General features: G+C 46.0%; 1 protein-coding gene across 1 annotated transcript in view; it reads left to right on the top strand.

Annotated features, from left to right (window-relative positions):
- Window positions 1-15,737, top strand: part of DIS3L2 (DIS3 like 3'-5' exoribonuclease 2) — a 290,966-nt gene that overhangs the window by 102,537 nt on the left and 172,692 nt on the right. The window contains exon 7 of the mRNA XM_058187337.1: window positions 1,783-2,023. Coding sequence (XP_058043320.1) covers window positions 1,783-2,023 — 241 coding nt within the window. The remainder of the gene's footprint in view (window positions 1-1,782; window positions 2,024-15,737) is intronic.

The raw sequence follows: 15,737 nt of genomic DNA, 5'->3' as shown, positions 1-15,737 counted from the left end.
TCTACTCTACTCTATTCTATTCCACTCTACATTTTATTCTACTCTACTCTATTCTACTCTACATTTTATTCCTACTCTACTGTATTCTAATCTACATTTTATTCCTACTCTACTCTACGTTTTATTCCTACTCTATTTTACTCTATGTTTTATTCCTACTCTATTCTATTCTAGTCTACTCTACATTTTATTCCTACTCTACTCACTCTACTCTATGTTTTATTCCTACTCTCTTCTACGTTTTATTCCTACTCTACTCTACTCTATTCTACTCTATGTTTTATTCCTACTCTACTCTACTCTACATTTTATTCCTACTCTACTCTATTCTACTCTACATTTTATTCCTACTCTACTCTATTCTACTCTACATTTTATTCCTACTCTACTGTATTCTAATCTACATTTTATTCCTACTCTACTCTACGTTTTATTCCTACTCTATTTTACTCTATGTTTTATTCCTACTCTATTCTATTCTAGTCTACTCTACATTTTATTCCTACTCTACTCTACTCTGTTTTATTCCTACTCTACTCTATGTTTTATTCTTACGCTACTCTATGTTTTATTCCTACTCTACTCTGTTTTATTTTTACGCTACTCTATGTTTTATTCCTACTCTACTCTACATTTTATTCCTACTCTACTCTACATTTTATTCCTACTCTACTCTATGTTTTATTCCTACTCTACTCTACTCTGTTTTATTCCTACTCTACTCTATTCTATGTTTTATTCTTACGCTACTCTATGTTTTATTCCTACTCTACTCTATGTTTTATTTTTACGCTGCTCTATCTTTTATTCCTACTCTACTCTACATTTTATTCCTACTTTACTCTATGTTTTATTCCTATTCTACTCTACTCTACATTTTATTCCTACTCTACTCTACTTTACTCTACTCTATTCTACTCTATGTTTTATTTCTACTCTACTCTACTTTACTGTACCCTACTCTATTCTTCAGAGAATTTGGGTCTTTGAATTCCCTCTGAGTCCTAAACTGCATGTTTGATTGATTTCCAATGATAGCTTCTGCTCACCGAGTGAAATTTTGTTGCTTTGAGAATAAATTGAGTCCGGTCTGCTTCTCCATGACGGGCCTCCCTTGTAGAGTGCAATGTTTAGATGGACCAAACTCCCGGACAGAAGAGAATATTTGTAGTTTAGGGTTGAAATGAGGGGTCCTTGGTGCTCTCTGATCTTTGTTTGTTTGGTTGCAGACATTTTGAGTACCTGACTAGGGAACATTATCAGTGCTAGAAGGGAATAGGGAGGAGTGGAGTAGAAGCGGGGGAGGGGGCGCAGGAGGAAGAGGAGGAGGAAAAGGACTGTGAGGTCTTTGGTGCTCTCTGAGCTTGGTGGTTTTCTTGCCAACATTTCATGACCCAACTGGTGTAGGGTTTCCTGCCTGGGCAGGGGGTTGGACTAGAAGACCTCCAAGGTCCCTTCCAACTCTGTTATTATGTTATGTTAACTAGATCAATGCAGGAAGGGATCCCATCCCATTCCATCTCTGGACAGGAAAACTTTTTATAAATGTATGTATATTTTTATCTTATTTTATCTTATTTTATGTTTTATTTTACTTTATTATTTTATTTTATTTTACTTTATTTTATTATTTTACTTTATTTTATTTTATTATTTTATTTTATTTTTATTTTATTATTTTATTTTATTTTATTTTATTTCATTTCATTTCATTTCATTTCATTTTATTATTTCTGCCCTCACAACTCCAAATGCACCATTTCTCCTTTTCTTCCACTCCAGGTAAACAAACCAGACGCCTGTGAGCAAGAAACCGAAGCCCCTCCAAGCTCAGAGGACCCTTCGCGTTCACCAGGCGCTTCGGTCCTTCCCAGTCCGGGCAAAGCGGGTGCCAGCGGCCCAGATGCCATGACGGAGGCTCAATTGGATGAGAGAAGCCAAGAAGAGCAGGCAAGAGAACCGAAGCCGATAAGAGCACACAAGGGAACTGAGCAGAAGCTGTCCGTGGGGGCTGGTGAAAAAGGTGAGCATTTCACACCTGGCACCTGTTTTTAATCATCCTCCGTAGCCGGAGGTGGGATTGAAAAAGTTTAGCAACCAGTTTGGTGTCTGGTTGCTGGGTGGGCATGGCTTAGCTTCCTGCACTATGGTGGGGGGGCGTTTTCACCCTCCCCAGGCTCCGAAGGCTTTCCTCGAGCTTCTGGGGGGGCGAAAACAGCCTCCTCCAGGCTCCGGAGGCTGGAAACGGGCCCGTTTCCGGACTTCCAGTACTTCCGGTAGGCCCGTTTTTCGCCCTCCCAGAGCCTCTGCATGGGCCCTGCATTTACCTGGCATCCAAAACAGGTTGCATGGAGATTCCTGGGAGGGGCGGGGCGGGCAGGGTTAGCCAATCCTTGCAACTACTGATATGGCGAACCCGATTAAAATTAGAATAGAATTTATAGAATAGATTTTTTATTGGCCAAGTGTGATTGGACACACAAGGAATTTGTCTTGGTGCAGATGCTCTCAGTGTACATAAAAGAAAAGATACGTTCATCAAGGTACGACATTTACAACACAATTGATGGTCAGTATATCAATATAAATCATAAGGATTGCCAGCAACAAGTTATAATCATACAGTCATAAGTGGAAAGAGATTGGTGATGGGAACTATGAGAAGATTAATAGTAGTGCAGATTCAGTAAATAGTCTGACAGTGTTGAGGGAATTATTTGTTTAGCAGAGTGATGGCCTTCGGGAAAAAACTGTTCTTGTGTCTAGTTGTTCTGGTGTGCAGTGCTCTATAGCGTCGTTTTGAGGGTAGGAGTTGAAACAGTTTATGTCCAGGATGCGAGGGGTCTGTAAATATTTTCACGGCCCTCTTCTTGATTCGTGCAGTATACAGGTCCTCAATGGAAGGCAGGTTGGTAGCAATTGTTTTTTCTGCAGTTCTAATTATCCTCTGAAGTCTGTTCATTAACATCCGGTTCGCCGGAACCGGTCTGAACCGGTTGAATCCCACCCACCCTGCCCGTAGCTACTTTCTGTCTATCCAAGAGGCAAGAGATTCTGCTTTCCCGACCCCTTGTTCTTGCTTGGAAACTTTGCAAAGCCAACTCGATCTGTTTTACAGGATTTGAATTGCTTCAACCTGTAACCCTGTGTTTCTCAACCTTGGTGTGGCAGTCTCCATGTTGCAATCTCTAGGGTGCGTGTTTTTGGGGCAAGGTGACCTCAGCTTTTTTTCCAATTGGGAAATCATTGTGCATATTTCCAGGTAGGAGGAAGGCGTGTTTCAAAATGCTAGTGCTTTCCCGAGCTTTGGGAATAATCGATTCATATTTTTTTTTGGGAAACATCTTTTGGTCTAAGGGGCAGTGACAGGAAATCAGTCTATGTCACCAAATCTGGGAAACGTAATCACTGATGAACAATCTGACTGTCTTTCAGTAAAGTTTTCGAACTGGGTTTTAGGTAAAATAAAAAAAGAAAACAAACAACAGTGGATATTACTTAAAAGCAGAATAACAGAGTTAGAGGGGACCTTGGAGGTCTTCTAGTCCAACCCCCTGCTCAGGCAGGAATTGTTCTGACCTAGGCCCAAGTAGGTATTATTAGATACAATCAGTTCAAAAATAAACAGACTTTATTAGAACAGCTGAGAACTAAACTCATTCTCAGCATAGTCCAAACTAAATCAAAGCAAATTTTTCATAACGTAATTCTTCAGTCTTATCACCAACCTCGGTCTAATTAGGCAAACTGCCAAAGGCCTTTCTTGGCAAAAGTTCAAAAGCAGAAGACGCCGACAAGTAATAAATGCAGCAAGACAAGAAGCAAGGCTATCAACATTGTTTTCCGACAAAGAGCCCAAGAGCCGTTGCTGGTCTGTTTTAAGCCTTATGGGAGGGGCCAATCATCTCTTGGCCTTACTCCCGAGTCGTCCTCTTTGCTTCAGCTGCTGTTGCCTTCTGGCAGCTCTTCTCATTCGTGCACTAGGAACAGGCTCCTCCTGTTCCTCTACCTCACTACTGTCAGCCTCTGGAGGCTCCGGAGTCTGCACATCACTCCCCGATGGCCCTGGCCCCACCTCTGCCTCCAACACAGAACCCTGATCCGGGCCTTCCCCAGCCTCCAGAACTTCTTCTTCAGCTTCATCGCTGTCCAACTCCACTGCCAGCTCCTCAGGCTGCTGGCGGACCACAAGAGGAATCCCATCCCATGTCAGACGAATGCTTGTCCAATCTCTTCTTATAAAAACCTCCCGTGTTGGAGCAGCCACAACTTCTGGTGGCGAGCAGTTCCACGGATTCATTGTTCTCACTGTCAGGAAATTCCTCCTTAATTCCAGGTTGCTTCTCTCCTTGATGACTTTCCATCTGTTGTTTCTTCTTCTGCCTTTTGGTCCTTTGGAGAACAGGCTGACACCCCTTCCCCCACTACTTCTTTGGGGCAGCCCCTTAGCTATTGCAACCCTGCTATCACGTCACCCCTAACATTAGGTTACACAACCTCCTCTCCGGGCCTTTGCTGGTCATGGGAGGAGAAGGAGATCTAGCAAACCAGCTAACAAATCCTTGGAGCGGTTTTGAACGTGGGAGCTGTGTTGGATCCCCTTCAGGCCTTTGCGGTCCAGCCTGCTTCCAGAGGCCAGCTACAGGCTTTCTGGAAAACCCCAAAATAAGAAGAAGTTCAACTATTGTCCAATCGGTCTTGACTTCTCCAAGAGTCCCGATGGAGTCATCTTAACCACCAGTCCTCGATGGCCTCATTGTGCCAGACTGTCCCTGACACAATTGTATGGTTGTACGGATGCCTGTTTGTGCACGCTCTATTCCTAGGTGTTGGTAAATATCCCTAGGCAGTTTGGTCTAGTGGGCCAAGCATCAGGCTAGAAGCCATAAGAGGTGAGTTCTAGTCCCACCAAAGGTAGGAAAGCCAGTCAGGTGGCTTTGGGCCAACCACTAGGCACCAGCGAGTTCTGGTCCTCCCTTAAGGCATGGAAACTATCTGAGAGACTTTGGTCCAATCACCAGGAGACTGCGAGTTCTAGTCCCGCCTTAGGCATGAAAGCTGGCTGGGTGACTTTAAGCTAAGCACCAGGAGACTGCGAGTTCTAGTCCCGCCTTAGGCATGAAAGCTGGCTGGGTGACTTTAAGCGAAGCACCAGGAGACTGTGAGTTCTAGTCCCGCCTTAGGCATGGAAGCTGGCTGGGTGTCTTTAAGCTAAGCACCAGGAGACTGCGAGTTCTAGTCCCGCCTTAGGCATGAAAGCTGGCTGGGTGACTTTAAGCTAAGAATCAGGAGACTGTGAGTTCTAGTCCCTCCTTAGGCATGGAAGCTGGCTGGGTGACTTTAAGCTAAGCACCAGGAGACCGTGAGCTGTAGTCCCGCCTTAGGCCTGAAAGCTGGCTGGGTGACTTTAAGCTAAGCACCAGGAGACTGTGAGTTCTAGTCCCGCCTTAGGCATGAAAGCTGGCTGGGTGACTTTAAGCTAAGCACCAGGAGACTGCGAGTTCTAGTCCCGCCTTAGGCATGAAAGCTGGCTGGGTGACTTTAAGCTAAGCACCAGGAGACTGTGAGTTCTAATCCCGCCTTAGGCATGAAAGCTGGCTGGGTGACTTTAAGCTAAGCACCAGGAGACCGTGAGTTCTAGTCCCGCCTTAGGCATGAAAGCTGGCTGGGTGACTTTAAGCTAAGCACCAGGAGCTGCGAGTTCTAGTCCCGCCTTAGGCATGAAAGCTGGCTGGGTGACTTTAAGCTAAGCATCAGGAGACTGTGAGTTCTAGTCCCGCCTTAGGCATGGAAGCTGGCTGGGTGTCTTTAAGCTAAGCACCAGGAGACTGCGAGTTCTAGTCCCGCCTTAGGCATGAAAGCTGGCTGGGTGACTTTAAGCTAAGCACCAGGAGACTGTGAGTTCTAGTCCCGCCTTAGGCATGAAAGCTGGCTGGGTGACTAAGCTAAGCACCAGGAGACTGTGAGTTCTAATCCCGCCTTAGGCATGAAAGCTGGCTGGGTGACTTTAAGCTAAGCACCAGGAGACTGTGAGTTCTAGTCCCGCCTTAGGCATGAAAGCTGGCTGGGTGACTTTAAGCTAAGCACCAGGAGACTGCGAGTTCTAGTCCCGCCTTAGGCATGAAAACTGGCTGGGTGACTTTAAGCTAAGCACCAGGAGACTGTGAGTTCTAATCCCGCCTTAGGCATGAAAGCTGGCTGGGTGACTTTAAGCTAAGCACCAGGAGCTGTGAGTTCTAGTCCTGCCTTAGGCATGAAAGCTGGCTGGGTGACTTTAAGCTAAGCACCAGGAGACCGTGAGCTGTAGTCCCGCCTTAGGGACGAAAGTCAGGTGGGTGACTTTGAGTCCACCACCAGGAGACGGTGAATTCTAGTCTCACCCTCGACACGAACGCCAACTGGATGACTTTGAGCCAGTCCCTCCCTCCTTCTTCCCTCCTCTCCCCCTCCCTCCCTCCCTCTCTCTCTCTCTCTCTCTCTCTCTCTCTCTCTCTCTCTCTCTCTCTCTCTCTCTCTCTCTCTCTCTCTCTCTCTCTCTCTCTCTCTCTCTCATCCCGACCTGCCTCACAGGGTTGTTGTTGTGGGCAAATGAGGAGAAAGCCAGACTCTGGTGCGTGTTTTCCGCCTCGAGTTATTTCCTCAGAATAATAAAGGCGGGATTCAAACAAACAGACTAACCAACGAACAAAATAGCCCCATCAGGCTATTTTGGCTCATCTAAGAAGAGCTTTCTGAAGTTTTCCCTGCAATTCCCCCCCCCCCCGCTTCCTTCAGGAGACCTGAGGCTGCCCCTCGGGGGCTCCAGAGCCGGCCCGGCCTCTCTTGGCTTCCCATCGCATCTGGGGAAGTAACGAGATGCCCTCAAAACCCCTTCGGCCCAAATTTCCTGGGCCGAGCAGCCCCCAAAGAGGCTGGAAAAGCATCTCCGAGGCCTCCGCTCCTTGCCAGGTGGTATTGTTATTGGATTACCCAGGTTTTCCTTGATATCCTTTCCATCCGGGATGAAGGATGCCCATTTCCCCTCCGTTCCCCCCCCTCCACACACACCAGCCCCTGTCAAATTCAAAATAAATAAATCAGCAAACACTCGCCCCCCCATTTGCTCACACGTGGGAATCGCGAAGCATTAATTGCCTTCTTTCTTTCTTTTTTTCTTTCTTTCTTTCTTTCTTTCTTTCTTTCTTTCTTTCTTTCTTTCCTTCCTTCCTTCCTTCCTTCCTTCCTTCCTTCCTTCCTTCTTTCTTTCTTTCTTTCTTTCTTTCTTTCTTTCTTTCTTTCTTTCTTGGAGCCCGGGATGAATTTCCACAGGGGCCGCAGCGAGCCTGGAAAAATAAAATAAAAAAAAAAAGAATAAAATAGAAACTTCTTTGGAATTGTCATGACTAATAAGTGTATTAATACGATGCCTTGAAAGGGGGCGGCTTTGGCCCCTTTCTGATGCTCACCGCCCCCCCACCCCGCCCGCTTAATCGAATCCGAAACTTTCAGGAACTTTAAACCGTGGGACCCAGCCCAGGGGCTGTGGGTTCAAAGGCAGCCCTTCCCCCTCCTCACCCCTTCCCCCCCCCCCAAGCTTGCAAACTCTTCCAAGGGGGGGTGGTGTCCCAGAGGGGTCCTCGCCTCCCCCAAGGCTGGCTTTCACTTGCTGGGAATCACAGAATTAAATCGGAGGGGTTTCTGGACTCCGGGGAGTGGGTGGGTGGGGAGCCTGTTTTGCTTTTCAGCAAAGCTATAATTATTTCGTCAGGTAATCGGGTCAAGGAAAAAGGGATTTAGGAAAAAAAAACCAAAAAAAAAAAAACCACCCGCTTTTTTAAAAATTATTTTATTTTTTTTTTAATTTTATTTTGCTGGTCTGATGCCTGCTGGAGGCTGTTTGTACTGTAAGATAAGCTGCGCTGATCCCTGCCCAAGCTAACACACTAAATCTCCCACTGCAAACAAAGCCTTACCCAGGGTGGAAATATTGAATAGTGGCAGGATAACCACCGCAGCAAAAGGTTCAGCTTAGTTTAATTCTGGGGTTTGGCAAATGACAATAACCTCCTTTCGGTGTCCCTCTCGGCCTCCTGCCTTCCTTCTTCCCCTTCCTTCCCACACGATAAAAACACACAACTCCGTTTCTCGGCATTTTTTTTCCTGCACCCGTTGCTTCTTATCCTGCCCTCAGGTGCTTTGGAAAACAGCCCGACTCCCTCTTCTTTGTGGCAGCCCCTGAGATATTGGAACACTGCTATCATGTCTCCCCTAGTCCTTCTTTTCATTAAACTAGACACACCCAGTCCCTGCAACCGTTCTTCATATGTTTTAGCCTCCAGTCCCCTAATCATCTTTGTTGCTCTTCTCTGCACTCTTTCTAGAGTCTCAACATCTTTTTTACATCGTGGCGACCAAAACTGGATGCAGTATTCCAAGTGTGGCCTTACCAAGGCATTATAAAGTGGCACTAACACTTCACGTGATCTTGATTCTATCCCTCTGTTTATGCCGCATGGGACTGCATTGGCTTTTTTGGCAGCTGCTGCACACGGCTGGCTCATATCGAAATGGTTGTCCACTAGGACTCCAAGATCCCTCTCACAGTTCCTGGTTTCTGCAGCTTTCTAGCTCCAGGCTGTGGTCAGCATTCTAGGACCAAGGTGGGTGCGATAATGCTGCACCTCTGAAGTATATTTAATAATAATAATAATAATAACAACAGAGTTGGAAGGGACCTTGGAGGCCTTCTAGTCCAACCCCCTGCCCAGGCAGGAAACCCTACACAATCTCAGTCAGATGGTTATCCAACATTTTCTTTAAAATTTCCAGTGTTGGAGAATTCACAACTTCTGCAGGCAAGTTGTTCTGCTTATTAATTGTTCTAACTGTCAGGAAATTTCTCCTTAGTTCTAAGTTGCTTCTTTCCTTGATTAGTTTCCACTCATTGCTTCTTGTTCTACCCTCAGGTGCTTTGGAGAATAGCTTGACTCCCACTTCTTTGTGGCAGCCCTTGAGATATTGGAAGACTGCTATCATGTCTACCCTAGTCCTCCGCTTCATCACACTAGACGTACCCAGTTCCTGCAACCGTTCTTCATATGTTTTAGCCTCCAGTCCCCTAATCATCTTTGTTGCTCTTCTCTGCACTCTTTCTAGAGTCTCAGCATCTTTTTTACATTGTGGTGACCAAAACTGGATGCAATATTCCAAGTGTGGCCTTACCAAGGCCTTATAAAGTGGCACTAACACTTCACGTGATCTTGATTCTATCCCTCTGTTTATGCAGCCCAGAACTGTGTTGGCTTTTTTGGCAGCTGCTGCACACTGCTGGCTCATATCTAAATGGTTGTCCGCTAGGACTCCAAGATCCCTCTCACAGGTACTACTATTGAGCAAGGTACCACATATACGGTACCTGTGCATTTTCATGCCAGCTATGTCTAGATTCATGGGCCTTACTGACTTTTTCCACTATGGATTCTTTACAACTCCTTTCCACATGGAGATGAGCTCTCCTCCTCACGATCTGACGGCCAGGCTCGTTTTTCTGTTTTCCTGATTTAGGGTTGCTTGCTTGGGTTGCGCCAGACTGAGGCGCAATCAAAGAAAAAAAGGTTGGATCACAACGTTACACCACCACTACCCACCCATTACAGGACTTCTGCATAATTTAGAATATTTTAATTTTTCCTAATAGCTGATGGCTTTGAGAAAGGAAGGTATATTCCTAAAATGTTTTTTTTTTTTTTTGCATCTGCAAAATAAACCAAAAAGTACAGGCGTTGGGAGGTAAAATGGGATTTTAAAGAAGACGGAAGCCTGATGTACTTCTCTATGCTCTATATCAGGGTCTCCAACCTTGGTCCCTTTAAGACTTGTGGACTTCAACTCCCAGAGTTCCTCAGCCAGCTTTGCTGGCTGAGGGACTCTGGGAGTTGAAGTCCACAAGTCTTAAAGGGACAAAGGCTGGAGACCCCTGCTCTATATAGCTTTAAAGGAAAAGAACGAAGTAGCCCAGGCAGGGACAGTTTTGTCTAGTGGTTAAGACACCAGGCTAGAAATGGGAGACAGGGAATTCTAGTTCCGCCTTAAGCATGAAAGCTGGCTGGGTGACTTTGGGCCAATCACCAGGAGACAGTGAGTTCTAGTTCTGCCTTAGGCATGAAAGCTGTCTGGGTGACCTTGGGCGAACTACCAGGAGATTGGGAGTTCTAGTTCCATCCTAGGTATCAAAGGCGGCTGGGTGAGATTGGGTCAATCATCAGGAGCTGGTGAGTTCTAGTCCCATCTTGGGCACGAAGGTTGACAGAGTAACTGGTTTTGGTCAAACACCAGGAGCTTGTGAGTTCTAGTCCCGCCTTACCTATGAAAGCTAACCGGGTAAGTTTGGATCAATTACCAGGGAGTTCTAGCCCCGCCTTAGGCATGAAAGCTGGTTGGATGATCTTAGATCAGTCCCTCTCTTCCCGCCCAACCCAGGGTGGTTGTTGTAAGGCATACAGGAGGAAGAAGGTGTGTTGGATAAGTTTGCTGCCTTAAGTTATATGAAACTTCTGAGTCTGTGGCTCAGAGTGGTAAGACAGTCTGTTATTAACAGCAGCTGCTTGCAATTACTGCAGGTTCAAGTCCCACCAGGCCCAAGGTTGACTCAGCCTTCCATCCTTTATAAGGTAGATAAAATGAGGACCCAGATTGTTGGGAGCAATAAGTTGACTTTGTATATAAATATACAAATAGGATGAAGACTATTGCTTGACATAGTGTAAGCCGCCCTGAGTCTTCGGAGAAGGGCGGGATATAAATGCAAATAAAAAAAATTAAAAAAAAATAAGAGAGAAAATTTAGATGGATGGTTAGAATAGATACCTACCATATTTTTTGGATTATAAGACACACTTTTTTGTCTCACAAAAGGGGGTGAAAATGTCTGTGCATGTTATAGACCGAATATTGCCGAAGCCCTGCCCACCCACCGGCCGTTTCTTGGCCTCCACACACCCCATTTCCAGGCCTTTTTCCATCCTTTTTTTGACCCGTTTTCTATGGTTTTTTTCAGCTTGTTTTTTCCAAAAAGCCTCAAAAACAGGCCAAAAAAAGCCTCAACAATGGGCTGAAAAAAGCCCCCCAAACTGGCCGAAAAAACAGGTCAAAAAACCTGAAAAAAACAGGCCAAAAAAAGCCTCAAAAATTGGCCAACCCCAAAAGCCCCCAAGAGCCTAGAAAACGGCCCCCCCAAAAAACCCTCAAAAACGAGCCAGAAAAAGCTTAGAAAATAGGCCAAAAAAAGCCTCAAAAACAGGCAGGAAGAAGGCTGGAAAAGGGCCAAAAAACTTTTTTTTGGGGTTGTTTTCCTCTACTAAATTTAGGTGTGTCTTATAGTCAATATTTAGATAGATAGATAGATAGATAGATAGATAGATAGATAGATAGATAGATAGATAGATAGATAGATAGATAGATAGATAGATGTGTCTTATAGTCAATATTGAGATGGATGGATGGATGGATGGATGGATGGATGGATGGATCCATCGATGGATCCATTGATGGATGGATGGGTTGGGTGGGTGGATGGTCAATCCTGGGTCCTGGGTTGGGTTCAAACATCTGTCTGGTATGTTTGAATTGGGCTCAAAGTCGGTGGCCTTGAGAGTCAACTCTTCCCAACTCCCTGGTCCTTTGCGTGGCCCGTTGAGGTTCTCCAAGCAGAGGTCCCTTCATCTGGCAAGACCTGGCTAAGGAACGGTGTTCATACAAGCCAGGATGGGATCTACCTTGCCTTAAAGATATCCTGGTTCTTAGCTCCAGAGCTAAGCTTGCAAATCAGACCCCTTTTGTCAGCGATTAAAAAAGACACCCCACCACTCTCTTCGCTTGTATGTAAGAATCAGGCCCCTCCTAGCCGCTCGGGCAGTGAGTGTGTTTGTCTAACCCTTCCTCACCTCGCATCCTCCAGTGGTGTTGGATCAACTCCCTTCATCCCCAGCCAGCACAAATGGAAGATTCGACACATCTGGAGAGCATCAGTTTAGGCTAGACTGAGCTATATGTCGGCCGTAATATTGGTTGGATTGGACTCCGATCGCTCGGGGAAATATTTTTCATGCAGGGTTGATTTTGGTGTATCCCTCACTACTGTAACCCCACCGCCGAGTCTCCGATGCTGCCGCGCATCCATGTGGATGATTCTCCACGGCGCTTTAAAACAGAGTTGCGAGTTCAAGGGGCCCCACGGTCAATTTTTTCCCCTTTTATTTTCTCATGGAGACAGTGCAAAATATATAAACGCAGCTCTCCGGCCAACTGTAAGGTGACTTTGGGCCGATCACTAGGAGGGAGGGAGTTCCAGTCCTGCTTTAGGCATGAAAACTGGCTAGGAGACTTTGGGCCAATCACCAGGCGACAGGGAGTTCCAGTCCCGCTTTTGGCATGAAAGCTGGTTGGGTGACTTTGGCTCAATCACCAGGAGACTGGGAGTTCTAGTCCCGCTGTAGCATGAAAACTGGCTAGGAGACTTGGACCAATCACCAGGTGACAGGGAGTTCTAGTCCCACTTTAAGCATGAAAGTTGGCTGGGTGACTTTGGGATAGTCACCAGGAGACTGGGAATTGTAGTCCCGCTTTGGGCATGAAAGCTGACTGGGTGAATTTGGGCCAGTCACCAGGAGATGGGGAATTCTAGTCCTGCTGTAGCATTAAAACTGGCTAGGAGACTTGGGCCAGTCACCAGGCGAAAGGGAGTTCTAGTCCTGCTTTAGGCATGAAAGCTGGCTGGGTGGCTTTGGGCTAATCATTCACTCTCAGCCCAATCCACCTCACAGGGTTGTTATGGGGAAAATAAGAGGAGGAGAGAGTACAGGTAGTCCTTGACTTATGACCACAACTGACCCCAAAATTTATGTTGCTGAGTGAAACATTTTGTTAAGTGAATTTTGCCCCGTTTTATTACTTTTCTTGCCTCTGTTGTTAAATACCATTAGGTTGGGGGAAAAGAATATTAACTCAGAGGCATTGCTCTGGGAGTCATAAAGTTGGTCCTCGACTTACGGCCACAATTGGGGCCAAAAGTTCTGCTGCTAAGCAAGGCAGTTCTTAAAGGGGTTTGGTCCCATTTCAGGACCTTTCTTGCGACAGCTGTTAAGTGAACCACTGCCATTGTTAAGTGAATCACTGCCATTGTTAAGTTAGCAACACGGTTGTTAAGTGAATCTGGCTTTCCCATTGACTTTGCTTGTCAGCAGGGGATCACGTGACCCCAGAACCAGTTGCCAAAGCATCCGAATTTTGATCACGTGACCATGGGAGATGCTGCAACGGTCGTAAGTGTGAAAAACGGTCATCGGTCACGTTTTTCAGCGCCGTTATAACTTCGCAAGGTCACTAAATGGCGTAAGTCGAGGACTACCTGTATGGTGTGTGTTCACCACCTCAAGCTGCTTATAAAAATAAAAAATTAAAAAAAATAAGAGAGAAAATTTAGATGGATGGATCCATCGATGGATCCATCGATGGATCCATTGATGGATGGATCCATTGATGGATGGATGGATGGATGGATGGATCCATCGATGGATCCATTGATGGATGGATGGATCCATTGATGGATGGATGGATCCATTGATGGATGGATCCATTGATGGATGGATCCATCGATGGATCCATTGATGGATGGATGGGTTGGGTGGGTGGATGGTCAATCCTGGGTCCTGGGTTGGGTTCAAACATCTGTCTAAGGAACGGTGTTCATACAAGCCAGGATGGGATCTACCTTGCCTTAAAGATATCCTGGTTCTTAGCTCGAGAGCTAAGCTTGCAAATCAGACCCCTTTTGTCAGCGATTAAAAAAGACACCCCACCACTCTCTTCGCTTGTATGTAAGAATCAGGCCCCTCCTAGCCGCGCGGGCAGTGAGTGTGTTTGTCTAACCCTTCCTCACCTCGCATCCTCCAGTGGTGTTGGATCAACTCCCTTCATCCCCAGCCAGCACAAATGGAAGATTCGACACATCTGGAGAGCATCAGTTTAGGCTAGACTGAGCTATATGTCGGCCGTAATATTGGTTGGATTGGACTCCGATCGCTCGGGGAAATATTTTTCATGCAGGGTTGATTTTGGTGTATCCCTCACTACTGTAACCCCACCGCCGAGTCTCCGATGCTGCCGCGCATCCATGTGGATGATTCTCCACGGCGCTTTAAAACAGAGTTGCGAGTTCAAGGGGCCCCACGGTCAATTTTTTCCCCTTTTATTTTCTCATGGAGACAGTGCAAAATATATAAACGCAGCTCTCCGGCCAACTGTAAGGTGACTTTGGGCCGATCACTAGGAGGGAGGGAGTTCCAGTCCTGCTTTAGGCATGAAATCTGGCTAGGAGACTTTGGGCCAATCACCAGGCGACAGGGAGTTCCAGTCCCGCTTTTGGCATGAAAGCTGGCTGGGTGACTTTGGCTCAATCACCAGGAGACTGGGAGTTCTAGTCCCGCTGTAGCATGAAAACTGGCTAGGAGGCTTGGGCCAATCATCAGGTGACAGGGAGTTCTAGTCCCACTTTAAGCATGAAAGTTGGCTGGGTGACTTTGGGATAGTCACCAGGAGACTGGGAATTGTAGTCCCGCTTTGGGCATGAAAGCTGACTGGGTGAATTTGGGCCAGTCACCAGGAGATGGGGAATTCTAGTCCTGCTGTAGCATTAAAACTGGCTAGGAGACTTGGGCCAGTCACCAGGCGAAAGGGAGTTCTAGTCCTGCTTTAGGCATGAAAGCTGGCTGGGTGGCTTTGGGCTAATCATTCACTCTCAGCCCAATCCACCTCACAGGGTTGTTATGGGGAAAATAAGAGGAGGAGAGAGTACAGGTAGTCCTTGACTTATGACCACAACTGACCCCAAAATTTATGTTGCTGAGTGAAACATTTTGTTAAGTGAATTTTGCCCCGTTTTATTACTTTTCTTGCCTCTGTTGTTAAATACCATTAGGTTGGGGGAAAAGAATATTAACTCAGAGGCATTGCTCTGGGAGTCATAAAGGTAGTCCTCGACTTACGGCCACAATTGGGGCCAAAAGTTCTGTTGCTAAGCAAGGCAGTTGTTAAATGGGTTTGGTCCCATTTCAGGACCTTTCTTGCGACAGCTGTTAAGTGAACCACTGCCATTGTTAAGTGAATCACTGCCGTTGTTAAGTTAGCAACACGGTCGTTAAGTGAATCTGGCTTTCCCATTGGCTTTGCTTGTCAGCAGGGGATCACGGGACCCCAGAACCCCCGTCGTAAATACGAACCATGGGACCATGGGAGATGCTGCAACGGTCGTTAAGTGTGAAAAACGGTCATCGGTCACGTTTTTCAGCGCCGTTATAACTTCGCAAGGTCACTAAATGACGTAAGTCGAGGACTACCTGTATGGTGTGTGTTCACCACCTCAAGCTGCTTATAAAAATAAAAAAGGGAGAATACAAATAAATGAAATATATAAATAAATATTTATCTACCACAATGTTTCCTTAAATTGGGAGGGGGGGGAGTGATGGAGGGTGACCTCTTCCATTAACAATTAGCTTTTTTTTTTATAAAAAAGTTTTATTTCCATTTCCCAACAACCTATTCAATGTAGAGTCTCTTATTCAACATTAGTCATTAACTTTCATTTGTTACTTATTCGGACCTGCCCAGCTACCACTTCCTTCCTTAACACAACCTTTCCTCCTCCCTTCTCTACTTTCTTCTACTTTCTTCATCCTTCTTCTCCTTCGCTTTTCTACATC

Source organism: Ahaetulla prasina, chromosome 6 (assembly GCF_028640845.1).
Source record: "Ahaetulla prasina isolate Xishuangbanna chromosome 6, ASM2864084v1, whole genome shotgun sequence".
NCBI lineage: Eukaryota > Metazoa > Chordata > Lepidosauria > Squamata > Colubridae > Ahaetulla > Ahaetulla prasina.
The sequence above is the reverse complement of the archived record's forward strand: the minus strand, read 5'-3'. Positions and strand labels throughout refer to the sequence as shown.